Genomic DNA, 24,414 nt, shown 5'->3' on the forward strand with positions numbered 1-24,414 from the left:
AATCTCACTTCATTACCTACACCATGCTAGCTGTTTCCAGCCTCCCTGCACATCCAGCCTGACCTGCTAGAGTGTAACCTCTCCTCTACGTCAGAGGAGAATGAGCACATTTCCCAAGCTATTCCTTGAAAATGGCTGAGGACTAAAGAAATATTAGCAAGACAAATAATAAATAACAAAGTGTCAGATGGTTTTAAGATTTGTAGAAGCAGATCTCAGTGTCCATGACTTAAAAGAAACACACGCTCCAGAAGCACGCACTCATCTGGTTTGCCACCTCAGTGAACTGGTGAATGATGGCTCTTACCAAATTAAAACCAGACAACGTATAAAAACTGCGGTTTCACCCTCACCCCCCCTCAGTCTCTCTTTTCTCTCTGTCTGTCTGTCTCCTTCAACTCCCCGGCGTGCCTGGCTTCAATCACTCCTCCGGTTTATTCCAACTCACTGATTCCAGAAGGAGAAACAGAATTAATGAAATGGCATCAGAAGTTTATCTTTGCACAAATTAATGGCTACCCCTGGATGAAAATGTCTTCTGTACAAAGCTCGTCTAGACTGGGTTTATTTTTAACTTGACTCATCTGTCGAGTGATGCTCGTGGATGTGAAAAAAAAAGACGAAAGTGTCAATTTAAGAAAGAACAAATTCGAAGCTTCGACTTGATGGTTGGATCTTCAAAATCTCCTTTTATTAATCATATCTGCAGCGTTACAAAACCTGGAGCTCAAATGCTTCATATGAGTCAGTGAGCACATGTGTGCATTGGTTTCCTGTCTTTAAGTCATTAACCTCTTCCTGCTAATGTCACATATCACAGAAGAATACTGATCAGGGATGCAACGACAATTAGTCAACAATTGGAGTTTTCATTAACTGGCTAATAATCAGGTAAAGTGACTAATTAAAAAAGATAACCGCCAGTTTCAGCCTTCAGCTAAGTTATGTTAATATTTTCATTTTTGTAAATTATTGTAATTATTATAAAATTTGTAACCCTGCAACATTCGGCCTTTTTTTTTCTTCTTTCGCTGAAATATTGGATTTTCTTCACTCGACTAACACGAGTAAATGTAAATGGCTGACGGCTTCGCGCAGGCAGAGGGAGTCTGTGTACGGAAGCTGCGACGTGCTTTTATGGGGAGCGAATAAATGTGATAAATTGCTCTTTTAAGAGAGTTGGTTGTGAGTTGATGCACACAATTTGTCTATCTGTCACCTCTGTGTGGTTTTACATGGGGAATCAAGAGATGCAGTTGTTTTGACCTGAGATCTTGGAATGGGAGGAAACATGTTACACAGACCGACCTCTCAATTTATCAACACTGTGGCAAAAATCTCATTTTTTCTACTTGTTCTGTTTGGGTTTGCATTCAGAACAGCTCACTGAATTGTGATGTGATGGTCGGTTCTCTTTACACTAAAACGTGTTCGAACACTTCAGTCATTATTCGAAGAAGCAAACCTCAAACCTCAGCAGCCACCTCGAAGCTTTTGTCTGCAAAGAAAATCTAAGGCAAGAAGAATTACTCATTAGTTATTTCATCTGTGATTTTTCTCCTTTGCTAGTTAATGATGTACTCCAGAAAGGGTGAGGAGACACTAAAATAACACACACACACACACACACACACACACACACACACACACACACACACACAAATGTAACTAGATCCTTAAGTTTGATGTGTTTCTTCACAGAGCTCCCAGGGGTCTCTTCACTCAACCACGTGCTGCTCTGAGCTTATGGTTGTCAAAATCTCCCCAAACACACACACACACACACACACACACACACACACACACACACACACACACACACACACACACACACACTCCAGCACCACTTCCAAACCCAGCCCACCTTGCTGCCGCTGATCAGTAACAGAAATATCAAATTTTTCATTCCCCTTCTCCCATTTATTACTCGCTCCTGTTTTTCTCTCCCTTTCTAAGCCACTTATTTTATAATCCTTTCTGTTCTTTTGTTCTTTCCATCCATTGTCTTCACATTATCGCTCTTTTTTTCTCCCACATGACCTCTGCTCCAATCTCTGTGCCATTATTCCTCTCCCCTCTCGTTCATCCTCCAACTTATCCTCTTCTCCTGCAATAAATATCACTGTAGTCGAGTGTAGAAGGTTGATTCGGTCTGGAGCACAGCGGCTCTATACTGTAGTGGTTTACACATTCATTTTACCAGCAAGACCTTCCAGTTTGGTCCCAGGAGAAGAAATCAATTTGGGGTTGCATCAGGAAGGCGTCTGCCAAATCAAACACGCAGAGCTACCTGCTGTCGTGACCGCTCGTGAATAAATACACAGTTAAATCCTACATGTAATGTTGTGCCATGCACATCTGCCACAAAACTGAGAACACAAATGTAGCAAGAGTGCAGCCAGTAAAATAATCATAGCAGGATAACTTGCTACTCCAGTAGAGCTATATATCATTTGAAAGCATGTTGGGCATGCCTGCAAAACAGAGTTTGGGATGTTAACCGCAGTTGTTGTTCACTAGTCAAAAAGGCAATAAGAACTCGGGCTTAGGAACCGAAAACCATGGAGCTAAGCACATGTCCATGACACTCACACTGGGCTCCATGTTATCCACCATGGTGGCAGATGTTGCTGGCAAAGATGCTGCTGATGTGGATCTGCAGTGGTGAAAGTGCAGAGCTCAACAGATGGTTTTTAGGGCCGTCTTAAATACTCCAACCCATGTCTTTTATCATATTCTAACATTTTTTTCCAGTGTTATAGATAACAGCACGGTGGCACAACGTTAGCACAAGAAAGTTCCAGGTTTGAGTCCACCAGCTGGCTGTGGCCTTTCTCTGTGGAGTTATACTCTCTCTGGGTACTCCAGTTTACACCCACGGCCCAGAGACATGTGGTTTATGGGTTCAGGTTAATTGGTGATTTTAAACTGGCTGTTATTGATATTGTTCTGTACTATTAAACAGTCTCTTCCACTTGTTGAATTCCGATGTTTTCAGTCACACAGGTGTGTAAAATCAACCAGCTACCCAGGCACTCTGCCTAACATTTGTGAAGGAATGGGTCACTTTAAAAAGATCCCCAAATAATAAGATGCATGAAATTTCTTCCCTCCTAGATATTTAATGTTTAGTTCAAGTGATTTTATTGCGAGCGTTTAGGAAGCACAATCACACAGCTGGTAGCTCTGCGTGTTTGATTTGGCAGATGTTTACTGATGAAACCCAAACTGTGTCTCCTCTCAGGACTGAACCGGTAGTCTGCTGCTTGTGAGATGGATGTATAAACCGGGAGGTACACGGTGCATAAAAGCAGCAAACCCTTTGCATACTCAGTGACTGCACTGATCAAATGTCCTGTGGGATTAAAGCCAACACAAAAAGTGTGCCTCTGGAGTTTAATGGCTGACCAGCTCCTGTAAGTGTAATGTGCAGGTGGCCCAGTGCTTTTGTCCATATAGTGTAGCTTAGATACACACAGACTGCCACACTGTGTGGAGGGATTAGGGCTCAAATGCAGGGCGCAGGAAGAAGACTTACTTAAGCGAGCCAATGTATTGAGGCTAACGCAGGAGTTAAAAGGTTAACTAAGTCCAAGAGACAGACAGACAAGCCAGGACCAACTATCTGTCTACCTATCCATCTAAATACACACACACACACACAAATACACAGGGGGCTGATGGGAGGATGACGCATAGAATGCAGGTGAAAGTGATTAACACAGGTGTATGGAAGCTCGTTTCTGTCACAAAAAAAGTATCCATAACTCGAAGTTTTGAGAAAAGTAACTCAAAGTTTCAAGTTAGCGCTGCCAATCGGTAATCTACATGAATGACGTCATTTCCTTGTTACCCGGAAGCTGAAGCCATCAGCTACAAATGCTACAGCTAAGCTACCAGTTTTACAGCCAGTCATGAATGTACAAATTGTATTTTCAGTATTTTCAGTGTGGCTTCACAAATGATGAAATCCTTGTGTTATTAGCTGAATCACAGCAAACGTACTCTCAAAAGCGCCAATTTGTTGCGATCCGGTTTTGAGTGCTCGTTCCTCTCCGCCATATCCTTCCAGGTAACAAGACAATGACCTCATTCACGTAGATTACTGATTGGCAGAGCTAACTCGAAATTTCGAGTTACTTTTCTCAAAATTTCGAGCTAACAAGTTGAAATTTCAAGAAAATAACTCAAAATGTCGAGTTAAGGATACTTTTTTTGTTTTTTGTGGCAGAAACGGGCTTCCATACAGGTGAGACCAACCAGGGAGACAGGAAGTAAAATTGACACAGGATATGAAATGAACATGAAACACAGAGATAAGAAGCATCACATCAGACATGACAACAGGGACAATAAAATCGGTACTAACAGAAAAACAAGAGGAAGCTAAAAGTGCAAAGAAGGAGTGAAAAGTAAAAAAAAGACTTGAACCAAAACACATTACTAGAAGATCTGCAACACGAAAGATAAATCAAGACTCAAATCCATGACATAAGATCCACAACGAAGATCCGAAGCTAAAAAAATCCCACAATTAAATCCATGTATGAAAACCAGGCACAGGACTCAGAGACTAATGGACCGAAGCTGGAAACGTGTGGCATGAAGGAGCTACACACCTTACACACTCAAATATTCCTTAAATGTAATAAATCACTGAAACATGCATCCACTGTATTTGTATAAGAGGAGCTGGAAGGCAAAGGGACACTGTAGGACTTGAAGGCCACATGATGAGTTACGTGTGAGAGAGAGAACGCAGCAGACGCAGCTCAGGTCAGAGGTCAGCGATGTTACTGTTTAACACAGCAACACGCTGTAACAAAGCCAAGATTAATGACTGTCTAGGTGTCCATGTGTGCGCATAGTTTGCAGAGGAGCTCTTCACATATCTCTGTAATAATTAATCACACACGCATACACCTCGTCTCTCAGCCCTCCTCCGGTCTCGCCCGCTGTTTTACGGCCTCACCTGCCACAATAGAGGGATGACAGCCGCACTCGGCAAGAGGGTGGAGAGGAAATGGGAGAGATGTGGTTTCGGAGGAGGGGGAGAAGTGAGTGTCAGTTGAAAAGGAGAGTGGAGATGAAAGACAAACAGTGAAGCAGGTCCAGAAAAAAAAAGGAGGGCGAGAGTGACAGAGAAAAGAAAGACAGCCACCAGATGTGCTCACTCTGCACACAGGCACTAGTGCAGGGGAGGCAACGTGGAAAACTGCTGCTGCTTATTTATGTGCTCATCCTGTCATCGGCTCTTCAGAGTTTATTTAGCTCGCTGTAACCTGTGGTACAAAGACACAGGTGACTAACTCAAGGAAAAAACAACACAAAGTGATTCAGTGCAACCTGGCGTTGACTCTCCTTCTGCACCGTTCTCCCCAAATATTTCCTTCATTTGCTTTTCAGTTGATGGAGGTGGAGAGCACCATCTTAAATCTTCCACAGCTTCTCATAGGCTTTCAGCTGGGTTCAGAGTCCACAGTGTATGAGTCACACCATATTCATATTCACCAAACCACTCGGTGAGTCTTCGCGTCCTGTGGATGGGGGAACTGTTATCCTGGAGGACGCCACATCCATCATTAGAAATGTTTTATCACTCTAGACTTCTAATGGGACACGTGGACCCGAAACCACAGCAGCAAGACTCATCCCAACGCAAAACTGGATGCCCTCATTTGATTGTTCATATTGCTTTACAGTGTGAATAGAATTTGGGTGATTTAGTTGACCGTTTACACAGTTTTAAATTAAAGTTGATATGAACTCTATAATTTATAAATAAATATGTAAATGTGTTTAACGGAGCTATACTGAATCCCCAGTGCAAGAGAGAGAGAGTGCTTTGTATCTTTATCCTGTTAAAGACATTAAAGCGCCATCAGTTTGTATCACCTTCAATCATCAGCTATTTCAGGAACTTGAAGGCTTTTTTCCAGGTAAAAAATAGCACCCTCTTGAAGTTTTCACCTGAAAGTAACCAAGCTGATTTCCAGCAAAGCTTACCTGTGCTAGACTCGGCCCTCTTAATGACAAACCTTGCTAAGACACATAATAACTTGTCTGTCATCAGGTTAAAGGTGTATTGTCAAATGAAAGTCTGCAAATCACTTCAGAAGACAGGAGGATTCTTTCTTTATTATCTAAATACTGACACGTGCATGCACACATGTGCACACACACTACGGGCTTTGTGGCATTTGAGTGAAAAGCAGTGGAACAAATTCCAAAAATCCCATTGAAAAGCATGTTAGACTTTTTCCAGACTTTTGGAAAAACATGCAAAACAATGAGAGCTAACTTAAGACGGCAGCTTGTGGGAGGAGGGAAAGGGCTGCAAGAAAGATGATAGAGAAACGGGAAGAGACTGGTATGAAGCATAGGAGCGAAAAAAGACGAATGCTTGTAGTTAGTTTAGTGTTTAACTTCTTCACCTCTCGAAGCACATGTGCCCACAAAGGACCTCTGACTGAATACTACCAGAACTTCCTCCCTTTTCCCATTCCCTAACCCTCTCTTTGCTTTTTCCCAATGAACAGATGCTGGACTAACAAATAAAGTATGGACAATAACACTCACGTGTTTGCTGCCTGGTGGTGGTTAAACTATTTAATTTGACAGCTTGATAGAGTTAACTCTTTTAGCCAAGTACATGTTATATATGTACCAACCAGCAACTCTCGACTTGACAGCTATTTGACGTGTTGGCACAGCCAGGATGAGTGATTGGAAATGACTGTGGGAAAAGTGGAAAAGAGCTGAATATCAAAATGTTGCCAGGAAAGGACATGGAGGCTTATATAAGCTGTTGTTTGCAGCTGTTGCACTTCCAAAGTAAGCAAGACAGAAGGATCTCCTCTAAACTCTAAGGAGGAGAAAGGAAGAGTCCTGCAGACTGGACCGTGGAGTCAACTATTTGATAAGTGAACCCTTTACCATAGTCCTCAGACAGGTAGAGCTAACACAGAGAGGACGACCGTTTATGTTCACACAGCCCGTTTGGATTTGCCAGTCAATCTAACATGCATGCATTAACTTGTGTCTTTGGACATGGAGAAGGTGCAAACTTCACACAGAAAGGCTCCAGATATGATGCCAGCTAGCAATTCGGTGGCATGATTCCCATGACATGTATAACCCATCCTGCAGTGTTCTCTGGAAGTCTCCGGGTTGCAGGGGGGAGAATATGAAACTTAAAGGACGTGATGGAAGGGAAGGGCACCTCATCTGGTCCGGACAGCGACAGACTGATAGCTCTTACTCAAATCTGTGGGTACATGGCAGTTAATGGAGCGAATGTGAATTCTGCAATGTGTCTACAATTTTTCACGAATGCTCTGCAATGTACTGGAGTCTCTACAAATCCCACCTGACCTGGAGAATTGCTTTAGGAAACACCAGGAGATGCTGGAGTACGGAACAAGTACAAAAATGTAAATCTGCCACAGCTCTTATAATTTATGATAGATAGATAGATAGATAGATAGATAGATAGATAGATAGATAGATAGATAGATAGATAGATAGATAGATAGATAGATAGATAGATAGATAGATAGATAGATAGATAGATAAGATAGATAAGATAGATAAGATAGATAAGATAGATAGATAGATAGACCTACTGCAGTAAAGTCATGTAAATTCAGAGCAATAAATTAGATGGGAAGAATGATGGGATGATCACAATATAAATGAGCTCCTTTGTTCCTCACCAGATCTGTTTATTGTTAGACATCCTACTGTCTTAAACACCTGGTACACATTACTACATCTGCAATATGTATGTGTATGTGTGTGAGTGTGTACTCATATCTTTGTGGGGCCCAAAAATTGGAAGCTTACTATACTTATGGGGACCAAAATCCTGGTCCCAACGAGTTTGAAGGCATTTTTGAGACTCAAAATGTGGTTTTAGTGACAGGGTTTCATTTGGGGGTAAGGGGCTAGACAAGATATGAATACCCAACATTTTTGTGTGTGTGTGTGTGTGTGTGTGTGTGTGTGTGTGTGTGTGTGTGTGTGTGTGTGTGTGTGTGTGTGTGTGTGTGTGTGTGTGTGTGTGTGTGAGAAGTGAGAGATAAAAGCAGGAAATAGAAAGATAGAGGAATTGAGTGAGGGCTGTAGTTTAGTTTTTGTGAGCTCCCATGAAAGAGAGCGCACTGACGGTGTGACACAAACCATGTGTGTTATGGCAGCATCCGCCTGGTTGGTGTTTGTCTCCGACAGAGAGACGTATGCAACACACAGATATATATGAAGCTCTACTGAGGTGCATTCCTTTACCTGTGATCTTGTTTCATCACATTTTTTTATTCCTTTGTGTTTGTTGTGTAAAAAGGCCTCAGCTCACCGGAGCTACAACTTCTGAGAAATATAGAGTACTGTGAAAAAGACAAGCACCCACTCCTATGGATGGGAGTATGCTGCGTGAGCAGACAGACTGTGTTACATATGCTGAATGTCAGTAAGTCCATCTTTGCTCAGCTTTGCATTAGGGAGTGAAAAAGCAGCTGAAGGGAGACAAACATTAGTCCCAAATTGTTCCATAAAAGTCTCCATCAAAAGTTACTGAGCATGCTACACTGCCAAAAGGCTTTATGAGATCCTCCGGTCGAACGTCGAAGGTTAAGACTGAGTCATTGTTGTTAGATTTGCCTACCTAATAACCCTAAAATTGGGTTTATAAGCACAAGAAAATGTAGTTCCCGAGAGAAAGCGCCTGAAATCAGACATTCAGAGGCATGTTTTTCCTTCAACAGATCAACGGCTAACGACCAGTGGACTCCCTGCTACTTCCTCCCTTCTGAGTTTCTCATTCTTTTTTCTCTCAGAGTGAAATGATCTAGACCGCAGCTGAATATAGAAACGTGACCGATTCGGTTTTACAATATCAGCTAATGTCAGCTTATATTTTGGCTATAACTGCTTTTGGTTAATAAGAACATTTCAGATCAGTGTAACATCACATAGTTTATCCAGCGCAGAGTACAAATCCTAACAGTGTCCATCTGTCTGTTTTCTTCACTACTTATCCAACTTAGGGTCGTGGGGGAGCCGCGCTCCATCCCAGGGGGCAGGGTGCACTGTGAACAGGTCACCAGCCTATCCCAGGGACATCACAGAGACACAGACGATCGTTCGCTCCCACACTAAGACCTACAGCCAATTTGGGATCATCAATTCATGCGTGTCTTTGGACAAAAAGCAGTTTCTGAAGGCACACATGATGCTGGCTTTTAAGATCAGGTTTCATTTAACTGCAGCTTTCAATTAAGAAGGTTGTGTCTGTGTGGATGCATTGAGAATTTACTTCTGCCCACAAAAGCTAACTGTACGAGCAGTAACTGCAGCACTCAACTAAGACAAAACCTCACATGTCTGGTAGCTGCTTACTTCTACAAGAGCAGCTGTTGAAGCAACACCGGAGAATCAACGTTTTGGGATTTACTTACCTGGATGACTGAGCATGCATCAAGACACATACTGCACGTGCTCATGAGTATGTTTTATCGCCTTCGTGATGTGTCATAAACGCCACAGTCAAGTTGACAGCAAATACCTGCTGAGATTTTGAAACCTACATACTTGTAAAGTGAAAGAAACCATTTTTATATGTTTCTGCTCTTTTTTAGAGGAAAGGACTTTGTCGGGCTCACTGTGATTTTTCAGTATGTGTGTAGATATAGATATATATATGTATCCTGAACGTACGTTATTAAAAATAAACAGTACTGCATTGTTGCAACCTTTTCTGAGGAGAAGTCAGATTATCCCCAGAGTCATGTGGATATATTGAATGTTGCTGAGACGTTTCAGCGAGAACAATAATAGAGACCGTCTCACATTACAGCGACTGGAGTCTCTGGTGTGACCAAATCACTCTCAGCGATCCTTATCTGTCTTTCTGTATCTCACAGTAACCCGTTATCATGATCAGGGGTTAAACATCAAACCAGAATAGAGCAGACTAGAGTTCTCTTCATTTTTAGCAAAAACCTGTGAAGCAACAAGACGTAAACTGTGCAGCGTGCAACGCTCCCCGGGTGCATAATCAATAAAAAGCAGCAAAGTCTGAACATCTCTCAAACATCCAGTTAGCAAATACGCACACCTTGAGTGCATTAAACACTGCTGGACTTCTTTCGCTATGCAATTCGTTATTTTGATTAATCTTGGCAATTACGGCAGAGGACTAGGATATGTGCTTTTCTGCTCTAATTTATTTTGCTTGGCCTACTGCGGTGACTTTTACAAATTGGGCTGTATCCACTTTCAACAGGCTGTAAAACAGTAAGAATTAATAACTTTGCAATTCAAACAAGCAAGAAGAGACACGGTGCACGTCTGTGCAGTATCACGCTGTCTGAGAGGAAAACTGCGTCGACCTCCGCCGGCCAGTTTGAGAGACTGCCGCCGGACCTCGATTACAGCGCAATGCCGTGCCGGTATTCACACGTGTACAACAGCAAAACACAAAGACGTGGCTTTAAACTTCTGTTTCATATTTTCTGAAACGATAGGATGTTTCTTTGTAGAAGCAGCAAACTGGGAAGAACTGGAGAAGTCGAGACAAAGGAAGGGATTAGTGTGGGCAGGTCAAAGGAACAATATCTGTTTGTGTTTTTTTGTTTGAGGTGACGGCGGGGGTAAGTGTAGTTGAAAGTTGATGTTTCGCTCAGCGTGGTATCCCCTGCAACGGTCTGGTGGTTGAGCTTTCAGTGGGGGCTCTTGGCTGCTGTTGACACTAACCCCCACTGACCCCATTACAAACGCATACACACTCGACTGAAATACACGCTATACAGAAAAGGCCTCTCGCTGTGCCTGTTTGTACCTTTTCCATTATCCAACTGTCTTGTGAATTTGTAGCAAAGCTTGGAAATGTCGTAAGAAGTGAAATACTGCTCAGGTGTGCTTCCAGCTGGGTTGAGGCTTTTCGATTTGTCTGAACTCGAACGAGGAGTTCAGAAAACGCATCAATAAAAAGTTAGTCTTTCGAGAAGTCGAGAGTGAGTTACGGTCAGTGAGTAAAAGGTCGTGATGGAAGGTTATTTGAAGGACATTTTTCATGTTTTGTTACTTATAGCAAAGAATCATTATCTTTGTACCGTCCTTATAGTACACTTTTCTAAGAGAGCACTGCACAAACGTTTCTCTTTACTGCAGTGACCACTGTCAAAGAAACTGTCCAGATGGTTTTGCACGGTGCATCAAAATCCAACAATACGTTCCTGCATTCACATTTCCCCTAAATTTCGAGAAGATCACCAACACCACCGGCTGAAAAATGCCCCAAATCGTGACAGAGCCTCCCCCATGTTTCACTAAAGGCTGTAGACACTGGCTGTTCTACCTCTCTCCACACCTCCTCCTTCAAATTTGGATTCATCGCTCCATATCCACTGCTGCCACTGAGTTTTAGTCCAGTTCTTGTGTAATTTGGCATACTGCAGCCTTTTCCCCCTGTTTCACTTCCTTAAGAATGGCTTCTTGACAGCCACCCTTCCACTGAGACCATTTCTGATGAGGTTTTGGCGAATTGCAGATAGATCAACTGAAGTTCCAGATGCATCTCTCAGGTTCGGTGTCAGGTCTTTGCTGGATTCTTTCCTATTTCTTAAGGACATGACTTTCAGCTTTAGATAAAGTTTTCAGGCCTCCCACTTATTCTTTTGTCCTCCACTTGTCCAGTTTCCTAAATTTCTTTAAGGACACTCTGCACTATTATTTGACACACTGTGCTGAGATATGTCAGGTTTTGGCTCTTAAGGAATCTTTTTGCTTTTTGCGTTATATTTTGGTATTTTTCATAGTTTCAACAAAATAAATTACAAATTATGTGTTTTGTGATAAACTGCTAGTAACAACATACTTAAACAACATGCTTGAATGATTCACGGACGAAACAAACAAAACCACTCCACTGAAAATGAACAATAAAGCAGCCAAAGTTCAAAGAAGAACTTTGAAAGATCTCAGAAAACCTGGAGAAGTCTGGCTGCTGCTGGCTGGTTGCTCAGGACTTTTGCACAGTGCTGTGCATTTCCCTGGATTTAGGTTTTTAGCATTTAGTATTTACACATTTAAAACATGATTATTAACATCCAAACCGTGGAGAACTAGTTTCAGTCTTGTGTGTTGGCCTGCTATAAGACTACGATGGGAAACACTGCTGTAGAGCGGACAGACTGGCAGCTAAAAATACCGGGCACGGAAACGCTTCCTGAACCAAACAATGAATTACCACACGTGCATGTTTGCACACACACACACACACACACACACACACACACACACACACACACACACACACACACACACACACACACACACAGACCCTGAGCCTACTGACAGTGTAAAGTGAATAAGCACGTTAATTTTTGCTCCATGGAGGATGGATAATGGGATACAGAGGAGAACATTATTTGAAATGAAAACACAACCTGTGCTATTACGAAAGCAATGTGGAGGCTTAAAGACTCCACAGGAGAGTGAATGGATAGGGACACTCTCACCAAGTTCCTTTTCATTTTGAGGTGGGCCACTATGAGGCACTTGGCCTTCTAACGTGCAGTTGCACAATCAAGTTTGTTGCTACAGACTCAGGATAGTTTACAGTATGCTCTTGTACACACCGAGGACAAAAAACACGTGTGCATATTTTTCTGCTCATTTTCAATTGACGCTTTCAATGTTTTAAATGTGCCAGCTAATCAAACCGAGATAATATGCTGAAAAACGATATTCAGTAACACAGCCACAAGCATGCATGTGTTGATTTTAAAAGGCTGCTTTAATCATGTGACAGGAGGCAAATCTGTGCCAAACGCATTTAGTACAACTAGTGCAAAGATCTCACTTCCTCTGATCTTTTTTACATTTTTGTCTTTGGTTTGACTCTGCGGTCCTCACCAGAGACGGGCAGCAACGCAGTACTTTTTTCAGGTAAGGAGTAAAGTAAGGGATTAGCATTGCAAAAAAAAGTAATTAGATTACTGTTACTTTCCTATAAGCATGCAACGTTACTGCGCTACTAAAGTGTGATTTTGATTTTGAGAGTGTACGACGTTCGTGGCAGCAACAGACGTGTGCAGATCAACAGTGGATAATATGGAGTGATGGAGAGAGTACGACCGTGCAGCGTTTAAAGCTTGGAAGTACTCAGAATACTTTGAGTTTGATTCTGTAAAAAGCGACAAAAGCATTAGTGTCCACTGCACACTCTGCGTGGGAAGAAAACGTCTTTGTACAGCAAAAAATTAAACTTCAGCTCTGAGCGAGCAGCGAGCACGCTGCCACAGGAATGTGACATTCACTGACATGTTGCTGTGTTTTACTTGCATCTATTTGAAAGAGTGAGTGTAAACACAAAAAATTATTTTATTTTAGATGCTGGAATATGCAGAAAATAGGTTTAAATGTTAAACACATTTCTTCAAGTCAAAGACTGTTGCATATAATTTAATTTCTGCTTGATATATAAAGTTAAAAGATTAAAATTAATAAAACAAGTTTTAAAAAGAGACTTTTTCATATGATTCAGTTTTATATAATGGATTATGGAGAAAAAAATTACAATTGGGCTGAAAGGTCTGTTGCTTTATTACGTGTTCAGTTTGGGTAGCATGTTTTTAAAAAGTAACAAAATTACTTTTGAAAATAAGCAATCAATAAAGTAACAGGATTACTTTCTTGGGGAAGTAATCACTAATAAGTAACTAATTACTTTTGAAAATAAGTAATCAGTAGAGTAATGGGATTACTTAATGGAGAAGTAATCAGTAATCAGTAATTAATTACTTTTTTCAATTAACTGGTCCTCACTGCTAACTCTGGAGCCAGAGTTTTATGCAGGTGAAGTTGATTTACGGCCCTGCAGAATCTCCATAGACCTTAATAAACGCCATCATTTGCATTTGTACTTTTATGCTATCACAAGACAACTGTAACTAAACTGTTGCTATTAGCAGTGGCTAGTGGCAACTAGCACTAGCTAGTTGCTGTAGCTAGTTGTTACAGCAGCTAGCTACAGCAACTAGCTACTGCAGTCCCACTTTGAGAAAGTTAGATAAACTTTACTATTACCTTCTGATTAACAGAATCCGACTGATACAGGATTTCTACGGCTGATATTTAGAAAAGATATATTATATTCAATCATTTTTTTCTTTCTGATACGCAAAACATAAACAGCCCTCCATTAACATTTGTTATGTGAAGTTATTCATTTACTCATTTCCACGCTGCCCGACTCGGCTCGGATTAGCTGGTTTTTGTGTTTGCGATGTTTTAAACACAAGTTGTGAACAGATACGTGCAGACTGCCCTCTGGTGGACAAACTATGCAACATCAACACTGATAACAGGGTTGAAGGATGTTTCTCCTGTCTCTTCTTTACTTTTTAATTTTCATTTCAATCAGAATCAGAATCAGAATCAGAATACTTTATCGACCATTATAAAGGCAGATACCGCTCAAAAAACAGGCAGATAGATAAGATCTGCTGAGGAATCAGTTGTGCTCCATTGTAGATGATTTGGTCTGTGTCAACACAATGTGTAGGTAATTTTCAAGGAAGGTGTTTTTGGCAGGCTATAGCTTTGGGCACTGCGCAGGGTATGCTGCTAAAAGAAGACGAACCCGGGCATTCGCTCCTATTTTGTTTAGGGGTTAGGACTGTTTCTTGATGTTTGAGGTAACGGGACAATGAGGGGTTGGTTATATGTTTAATGTTCCTGGTAAGTCTTGGACCAAATTAACAAATTGGTATGATGTCATAGCCCAAGCTTGTGAGTGTGTGTAGTATTTACCTGAGCACAGCGTCTGTGGTTTTCACACCAAACCAGGACTTGGTCACTCTGAAAAGAACAGAGAGGATGAGGAAGGATTAGAACAAACACAGACAGAGAAAAATAAATTGTGACGTGTTTCCTTCCCCACATTCAATCCCTTTATGTGTGACTACTGCATAACGCACAAGGAGACAGAAAGCAAAATATTGTTGCTTAAAAGGTCACTGACAAAATTACATAACCAGCCATGCGAACAGACACACACTCCACCTTTCTCTTATTTAGGTAATTATCCTCTGGGTGAAAAATGACTAAACATTCTAGGTTTGCGGCTGCAGAACCAGACAGGGACAACGTCACTCAGCGAGATGTATGGTTATGTGTGCATCTGTAAGTGTGAGTGTTGCACTCTTCATTGCTGAGTGAGTCAAGACCACCGGTAAACACGGCTGCTGTAACCAATATGACAGCGGTATCCGACATGTCATGACCACACGGACAAAAATAAAGATCAACCAAACCAACCCACCCTTATCACACAGAGTTTTCCCTTATTTGACTCTGTGCACCGTCTAGACAACAACTATACAGAACTAATGAATCTATTTATTTTGTATCATTCATGCAATGACACTTCTATAAATTCATAAGAATGGGCGAGAGGCTACGTACACACTGGGCGGGCTGCCAGTCTTCCATCATACCTTATTTTAATGCGCACTGTCGATGAACGGGTCTGTTTTCGTACATAAGGCACACCGGATTATAAGACACATTAAGCAGAACAGTCAGACCAGTTAAACTTACTCAGCTCATTCTTCTTGCTCCTCCACTTCTGTACTATCGATTCATTAATGTTGAATTCTCTTGCAGCTGCTCTATTCCTGTGTTGTTGCAGTATATTAATGACTAACCTCGTGTTCTGGATGGATTATCTCAGTTGTTCTCCTGACTGAAGTTTGGTCCATTTACAACATCCTGCCATGCGATTGCATTTGTCCCTAACCATCGGGAACCCTCATGTTAACTTTTATTGAATGGAAAAAAGTTAGCGTTCATCCTCCAGCTTCATTGTGTTTATGTTATGCTAACATAGCTGTGTCGCTAGCGATCACTTAGCACATCATTATATACCAGCTAGCCCAACTTCAGTAACCCTACAAACGTCACTGCTGTTTAGTTTCCTGTCTTCATTTATGTTGGAAGTGATAGCAGAGCTGTACGTTTGAATTTTTCAGAAATCTCTCAGTCAGAACATGCTATATCATGTTTAGGTGGAAGCTAGCGAGCTAACTTCCTGCTAACTTCTAACTCCGTTAAATTCTGTTTTCATGGATGCCTGGATGTTAAACTTAATTGTTACACCTGGTAAAGCAGCAACGCTGATCATTTTATTAAAGATGAAAGAATTTAGACAGTTTTTAACTCTCAGTGATGCTGCAGTGATCATTTGACTTTGGAACCTGAAGTAGACGGAGTTTTGGACCCAGATTGGGGTCGCAGCAGATGGCCCCGCCCCTCCCTAAGCCTGGTTCTGTCAGAGGTTTCTTCCTGTTAAAAGGGAGTTTTTCCTTCCCACTGTCATCAAAGTGCTGCTCATAGGGGTTCATATGATTGTTGGGTTTTTCTTGGTATCTATTATTGTAAGATCTACCTGTACAATATAAAGCGCCTTGAGGCAACTGTTGTTGTGATTTGGCGCTAGAAAAATAAAATTGAATTGAAGTGAATAGATTACTCCGCCAGGCTTCTGACTACGGTAGCCGACAATCCATCAAGCGGTGCGGCTTCGTAGCTTACCAAAGTCGTACTAAAACATTTTTGACGGATTTTTGAGTGTCGTGTACCTCATAAAATCGGTTCGAGGTCAGTGAGCACAACCAGAATTCATACATAAGGCGCACCGGATTATAAGGTGCACTGTCAATTTTTGAGAAAATTAAAGGATTTTAAGTGCGCCTTATAGTGCAGAAAATACGGTACTTTGGATTGAACGTGGAGAACTATTATCCATGAACACAGTGTGGCTGTTTCACAGTGTGGCTGTAACTACTCACAGACCCCCTTTTGAGCCCTTAAACTGGCGTAAAAACAAACTATTAAGTTTTCATTTGGCTTTTCTGCAATAATTCGAGGATTTTGAGTCATTTTGATGCCTTTAAATAGCAATTTCTACCAGCTGTTTTGAGCTTCCTTTGGCAGGATAGTCAGTTTTGGCACAACAGGCGGCCCTTCCCTCTGAAATGCTTTGTCATCATCAGAAAAATCATGAAGCCTTTGTGCACCTTCAAAACAACTATTATAATACTTGTGTGTAACTGCCTGTTGTTATGTGGCTATGCCTTCAGAGAGAAAGACTGAGCCTCTAGTGTGTGTTGGATAAGCCCCCTTAACAACTCTTAAACCCTCTCCTGAGTGAGCTGTATTTAGCCTGAACCAGCTCAACTCTTTGCACACACACACACACACACACACACACACACACACACACACACACACACACACACACACACACACCCTTTTCAGGGTTTTAGGTTAGCATTTGTTCTTCTGGTATTATGAGGGCTATGGGGTTATAGTTAAGGTGACAGTGCTGGGGTTAAAGGTTAGAGATTAGGAGTTAAGGGATTTCACGGTACCGAAGATGCTGAACTGACGCTTTCGCTTGTAACGCTCAGAACGGATGCACATTGTTATCGATGGATGGAGGGTGACTTGTGCAAGCACTAAGCCTGGAAGTGAAGAAATTACTGCCACTAGATCAGTCATGGGTGATGAAGGTCTTAAACCTGAGACAGACTTTGAAATAAAGTGTTCAGACAGGCCTGTCAGACAGTTAAATGCTGACTATAAGACGGGGAACACAGCTCCAGATTCTTGTTTTACATCTCCAAAACCAACAAACCGCAAGTCACCTCAGATTTCTAAGGAGACCGTCCATTGAGTATATGTGTGAAAATGATTAGAGCCCCAAATTCGACATAAATTTTGTTTGCCTCATTCCTCTCATACTCTCACGCCGTGCACTGCTACAGCTGCTTACTGCCTCACTTGTCCAGCTGTTGGCAGGAGTGAAGAATTGGTCAGCTTTCAAGAAAAAGACACAATGAATAAGATTGAAATGAAGATTTTGAGCTAAGCTTGAGCAAAGCTTCAAGGTTTCCCAGTATCTATAAGTATCTAAAAAAAAAAGAGGTATTCCTGACCTCTGACATTATACCTCCGTGATCACTAAATGACTAATGACGGGGCAGACACCCTTGGCTTAATAGTAACCTGTGCTGGAGGTTTAAAGGGATAATGCTGCTGCACACCAGCCTTTAAACGGCACAGAAGAGAGAAGGAAGGCGGAAGCAGTAGCACATTACAGTAATTGTGTAAACCCCAATGAATAGATTAGCAACAAGTCTGTGGGGAACAATAAATGCAGAGAAGAACAGATGAGGCAGAAACGAAGGAACCGGTGTCATGGTACCGCATAGAGACACGGAGAGAAACACTTCCCTCCTCTGCTGACTTCTAAGCTTGCTAATACTGTCTGCAGTACAAAAACCCTGTTGCTATGGATACACATCTTATAGTAGCTTCTTCTTCAGTCTCTCAACATTACAACTTTTCAAGATAACATCTCAGACTGATTCTGTTTGAAAACACAAACTGAATGTGAGCCTGGAAGTTTAGACAGGTTCACTTTTACACTCAAGTTAAATTTATTTAGATCGCAACAATTGATTTACAGCAACAGCCGCCTCGAGGCGTTTCGTATTGTAAGAGAGAGAAAACCTCCGCAATCTGATGGTGGGGCGGAAGAACTCCCTTTTATCAGGAAGAACCGGGCACAGGGAGATGCAGCTGAATGACGATGAAACAAAAGGGAGTGCACACTCTGAATCTACACTGAAGAACATAGGACGGCTAAATATCTATTTCTGCATAAATTCAGCGTTGCAACATTGAGGTGTATCATTGAAGTGTAAGAAAATATGCTTCCATTCAAAAACAAAACAGGAAAACCCTTATGTGCCCTCGCAGAAATACTACATGCACTTCACAAGGCAGGTTTGTTTGTGTGACTTTTACTGGCCAATATTAAATCTTACTCTGTGAAACATTTTTGCTCGATGAGTCCGAGCTGTTATGCTACCACGTACCCAAAAGGCAACTCAGATATCCATTAGTGCAATCAGTTGGTGATGTTCAGTGCTGCTACCTGCTGCTAGGAGTACTTTCTGATGGGTTGTATAATTTACCACTTTTAATACTTTTGGCTGTCGTTCTTCACATTTCCCAGAAGCTCTTTCCGAAGCTGCCAGATGAATTTATATGAACTTTTGGGTATTAGGCTAGTTTTTAGCAAGAACCTAATAATGACAAGAGTATGGGTGAGAGAGAGAGCGCTGTTATCTGGTCTATTAAAGCTGCTGTAAGTATGAACCTTCCATTTCTTCCCGTGTGATTTCTGAACAGTGGAACAAAATGATAAGTGCAAATCTGTCAAGTTTGTGCTGTTTTCTTAGCAAACACACACCATGGATGGATATCGGTTGCTACGAAGTATTTGATGTAGGTATATAGGTAGTCCAAAGTTTTATGTTTTTGTCAACATCACGCTGCTTTGTGCCGCTTATAGATCCTTAAGCAGGGTTGTTTGAACATTCATGCACCATCAGAGGGATTACGGAAGCGGAGGATTAGCCTCTTTTGGTCACCCTGTCACTCCTTCTGTGTTTCATTTGGACTCACTGCCTTTCCAAGTCTCTGCATTTCTGCCAACTCCTGTAAAAATGACAGGAGAGGACTTAAAAATGACACCGATGATAAACTATAGATTTTCCAGCGAAAGTACCGAGGACAGCTAAGTATCTCCAGATTTTCACAGAGGAGATATAAAGCCGTGTTCCCCCCTGTTGGCCTCACATCTTCATCCTCGCTCTCAATCTTTTTCACGGTATCGTTCTTTTTCCTGTCTTCTTCATGCCATAACATCCTTCCAGTGTCAGTCAATCCACTTTAGAGCCTTCTGTAGTCTACACTCACACATATGGATGCACACACATATGAGCTAATCCCAAGTCGATTTCATGGGACATATTTGCTGTCAGAGCCAATTAAGCCAGTTTAGATGGGTCTGTGTGCCGTATGGCCATTAAACGGTGGTCAGAGTGAGGTTTCATAGGGTCTTGGTAAGTGTATGTATGTGTGTCTGCGGCAAAACAGCTGCACATGTTAAAAAAAAGTCTGAGAGAGAAAGAGGAGGTGGACTTGCATGAGATGACTAGAAAAGGAGAAAAGAAGCTGGATGTGGGCGACTGAGAGGAAGTAAGAGAGAGGGAGGATACTGAAAAGAATAAAGAGACAGTCAAAAGAAGGTGAAATGTGGAAATAAATATTAGTTAATAGGAGGAGACTGGAAAGGATGGGGAGTGTTGTGAAACAGGATGCTGTTCATCTGGCTAAAGTTTCTTCTTCAAGGATATTTTATAAATGAAAAGCCAACATTCAACACAACAAATCCATCAAGACGGAATATTGTAAAATAAAGATACAGACTTCACAAAAAGGCCTCCAGCTGCTTTTTTTAATGAAGTCCTACAACAAGAAACCATGCTCATATATATATATATATATATATATATATACACACACACATACAGTGGGGCAAAAAAGTATTTAGTCAGCCACCGATTGTGCAAGTTCCCCCACTTAAAATGATGACAGAGGTCAGTAATTTGCACCAGAGGTACACTTCAACTGTGAGAGACAGAATGTGAAAAAAAAATCCATGAATCCACATGGTAGGATTTGTAAAGAATTTATTCGTAAATCAGGGTGGAAAATAAGTATTCGGTCACCTCAAACAAGGAAAATCTCTGGCTCTCACAGACCTGTAACGTCTTCTGTAAGAAGCTTTTCTGTCCCCCACTCGTTACCTGTATGAATGGCACCTGTTTGAACTCATCATCTGTATAAAAGACACCTGTCCACAGCCTCAAACAGTCAGACTCCAAACTCCGCCATGGCCAAGACCAAAGAGCTTTCGAAGGACACCAGGAAAAGTATTGTAGACCTGCACCAGACTGGGAAGAGTGAATCTACAATAGGCAAGCAGCTTGGTGTGAAAAAAATCAACTGTGGGAGCAATCATCAGAAAATGGAAGACATACAAGACCACTGATAATCTCCCTCGATCTGGGGCTCCACGCAAGATCTCATCCCGTGGGGTCAAAATGATCATGAGAACGGTGAGCAAAGATCCCAGAACCACACGGGGGGACCTGGTGAATGACCTGCAGAGAGCTGGGACCAAAGTAACAAAGGTCACCATCAGTAACACACTACAACGGCAGGGAATCAAATCCCGCAGTGCCAGACGTGTTCCGCTGCTGAAGCCAGTGCATGTCCAGGCCCGTCTGAAGTTTGCCAGAGAGCACATGGATGATACAGCAGAGGATTGGGAGAATGTCATGTGGTCAGATGAAACCAAAGTAGAACTTTTTGGTATAAACTCAACTCGTCGTGTTTGGAGGAAGAAGAATACTGAGTTGCATCCCAAGAACACCATACCTACTGTGAAGCATGGGGGTGGAAACATCATGCTATGGGGCTGTTTTTCTGCCAAGGGGACAGGACGACTGATCCGTGTTAAGGACAGAATGAATGGGGCCATGTATCGTGAGATTTTGAGCCAAAACCTCCTTCCATCAGTGAGAACTTTGAAGATGAAACGAGGCTGGGTCTTCCAACATGACAATGATCCAAAACACACCGCCCGGGCAACAAAGGAGTGGCTCCGTAAGAAGCATTTGAAAGTCCTGGAGTGGCCTAGCCAGTCTCCAGACCTCAACCCCATAGAAAATCTGTGGCGGGAGTTGAAAGTCCGTGTTGCTCGGCGACAGCCCCAAAACATCACTGCTCTCGAGAAGATCTGCATGGAGGAATGGGCCAAAATACCAGCTACTGTGTGTGCAAACCTGGTAAAGACCTATAGTAAACATTTGACCTCTGTTATTGCCAACAAAGGTTATGTTACAAAGTATTGAGTTGTATTTTTGTTATTGACCAAATACTTATTTTCCACCCTGATTTACGAATAAATTCTTTACAAATCCTACCATGTGGATTCATGGATTTTTTTTTTTCACATTCTGTCTCTCACAGTTGAAGTGTACCTCTGGTGCAAATTACTGACCTCTGTCATCATTTTAAGTGGGGGAACTTGCACAATCGGTGGCTGACTAAATACTTTTTTGCCCCACTGTATTACAATAAAATAAAAGACAAAAAAAGCGATCTTAAGTTTTTCCACTTGTTGGGTCTTAAACTTTCAGTTCTGGGATCCGCAAGAAAAATCTGTCACGAGAGACCCATCAGAAACACAAGACTGACCCTCGGAGTAGGAAACACTTGCGCTAAAGGACTTCCACATGGTTCTGACTGCTGCTGATCTTTGCTGAAGGAAAAACAACCTGATATTAGCCTTTAAAATAAAACACGACGACGCGTGCACGGTCAGCGTGCACGCACGCAGCTGCACACACCCGTCAGTGTTTGAAGGGGAGAGAGATATAAATCACACTTCTGCCAGATGCAGTGATTAAAAAAAAAACAAAAGTGTGTGCAGGAGAGACAGAGGAGGAGAAAGTGTGTGTGTGGGTGTGTGCTGTGGTCAGCGCTTGTGGTGAGGTGCAGTAGAAAGTCTCTTTAACATCAGGCATTAACTCTGCTAATCACACCCAGATGACCAGAAGCAAACGCGGTGATGGTGTACGGCTTGTTTGTGTGATGAATATATCATGACTAACGTCCACTCAACACAATATAAAGTTCTTCCCAAAAGAACAGCCTTGAGGTCCGAAAGCTTCCCGACAGAAGCCCCATGACTCATTGTTGTGTCCACCTTCGAGTTCGTGGCGCCCTACATCCTGTAAACAACAAGCGTCAAAACAAAGGGGATTTTATTACATTCCCAAATCTTAAAGCTTTCTCCTTCTCCTTCCGTCAGAAACTGGGGTTTAGACGAGAAGACTGACAGTATTCAAACTAGGAAGCTCGCCAGTGAGTTAGCGCAAAGAGCGTAAAAACAAAGAAAACCAACTGTCTGCCAACCTGTGTCAAGTCTAGTCAAGTCAAGTGTAGGGCTGCCACGATTAGTCGACTAGTCACGATTAGTCGACTATCAAAATCGTCGACGACTGATTTAATAGTCGACGCGTCGTTTGAAGCTTTGTAAGATCACAAAAGACGCAGGAATAAGTAGCAGGATTTAAGAGTGTAATAACAGACTGAGACAGAAGATGGCAGCACTGCATGTACAAGGATGCCAGCTGCCGTTAAACCCCGAAGAAGAAGAAGCTGTGTCCCGGAATTCATAGCGCAGCCCAGCTCAGTTTCCAACAATGGCGGCAGCTAGTTAGTTTTAATATTACTCTTATTATTCTTTCTGGGTCACAAAATAAACGTTTAACATATTTTCAGGCGAGAATGTAGCTGTGTAAACCTCAAATATCTGCTCAGTTTATCAAGACACCACATATTTTCAAAAGCGCTCCGACGTTTTCGGAGACGTCTGTTACTAGCTCGATAGCGAGCCTGGTGCAAGGCTAACTAGAGCCGTGAGAACACCGGACTCCCGGCAAATCATTTTCAAACCCACCGCCGTCCTTCGCATATCAGGTTAAACATGATATATAAGTCAAATGTAATAAACTATCATCTTGTCTTTATTTTTAGTTAGCACAGACCTTAAACACTTAAAGCTGTAAGCTAATGATAGTTATATAAGAGCAGATGCTGCTGGTGCAATAAGCTGTACGTTTTATGTTGAATGGATGATGATCTGATTAATCGACTTCTTCCTCCTAGCGTTTTTCCCGCTCGGTTGCAGGGTCCGCTTTTCTGCAAAGTCGTCTCCACTTGGGTCGGTCAAGGGCGTCGGTCAGATCGGCTTCGATCTTCTTCACGTCGTCCTTGATTCGGTCCATCCATCTCCGCTTTGGTCTGCCTCTAGGTCGACGTCCTTGGGGGCTGAGCCGCAGTGCTGTTCTCACCACTGAGTTCTCATCGCTCCGTACCACATGTCCGTACCACCGCAGCCTCGCTTCTTGCATCTTATCTGTGATTGGCGTGATTCCCATCCTCTTTCTAACGTCGGTGTTCATGACGTGGTCCCATCGTGTTAGGCCTAGGCACCATCGCAGCATCCGCATCTGATTAATCGACTAATCGCAAAAATAATCGCCAACTAGTCAACTATCAAAATAATTGTTTGTGGCAGCCCTAGTCAAGTGGCTTTATTGTCATTCCAACCATGTGCAGTGTTACAGTACATGGTGCTACATATAACAGACCATCAACACAGGACAACATAAAGTGCAATGTGCAAAAATTGCAACAAAAAAAACAAAGTGCAACAATGTGCACAATGTGCAAAAAAGAACTTGGAGTATAACGGTGTGCATGTGTGTTTCTGTGGAGACTTTAGAAAGTTATTGTTCCTAACACTGAAACACACCTTAGAAGGCAGGTTATTGGAAGAACTATCCATCTGTTACGATCTATTACAGCCAATTCGATTAATGAACCACGGAGAGCATCCAGCAGGAAAAGCAAAGTTGCAGT

General features: G+C 42.1%; 1 protein-coding gene across 3 annotated transcripts in view; it reads right to left on the reverse strand.

The window, feature by feature from the left end:
* anos1b (anosmin 1b) overlaps nucleotides 1-24,414 on the reverse strand; it is a 55,629-nt gene that overhangs the window by 25,564 nt on the left and 5,651 nt on the right. For all 3 annotated transcript variants that reach the window (XM_085387033.1, XM_085387034.1, XM_085387032.1), the window contains exon 2: nucleotides 14,815-14,862. In XM_085387033.1, the coding sequence (XP_085243159.1) occupies nucleotides 14,815-14,862 (48 nt within the window). The remainder of the gene's footprint in view (nucleotides 1-14,814; nucleotides 14,863-24,414) is intronic.

This window comes from Rhamphochromis longiceps, linkage group LG17 (assembly GCF_057381845.1).
Source record: "Rhamphochromis longiceps isolate RC_006_pf linkage group LG17, R_longiceps_female_GT1.1, whole genome shotgun sequence".
Taxonomy (NCBI): domain Eukaryota; kingdom Metazoa; phylum Chordata; class Actinopteri; order Cichliformes; family Cichlidae; genus Rhamphochromis; species Rhamphochromis longiceps.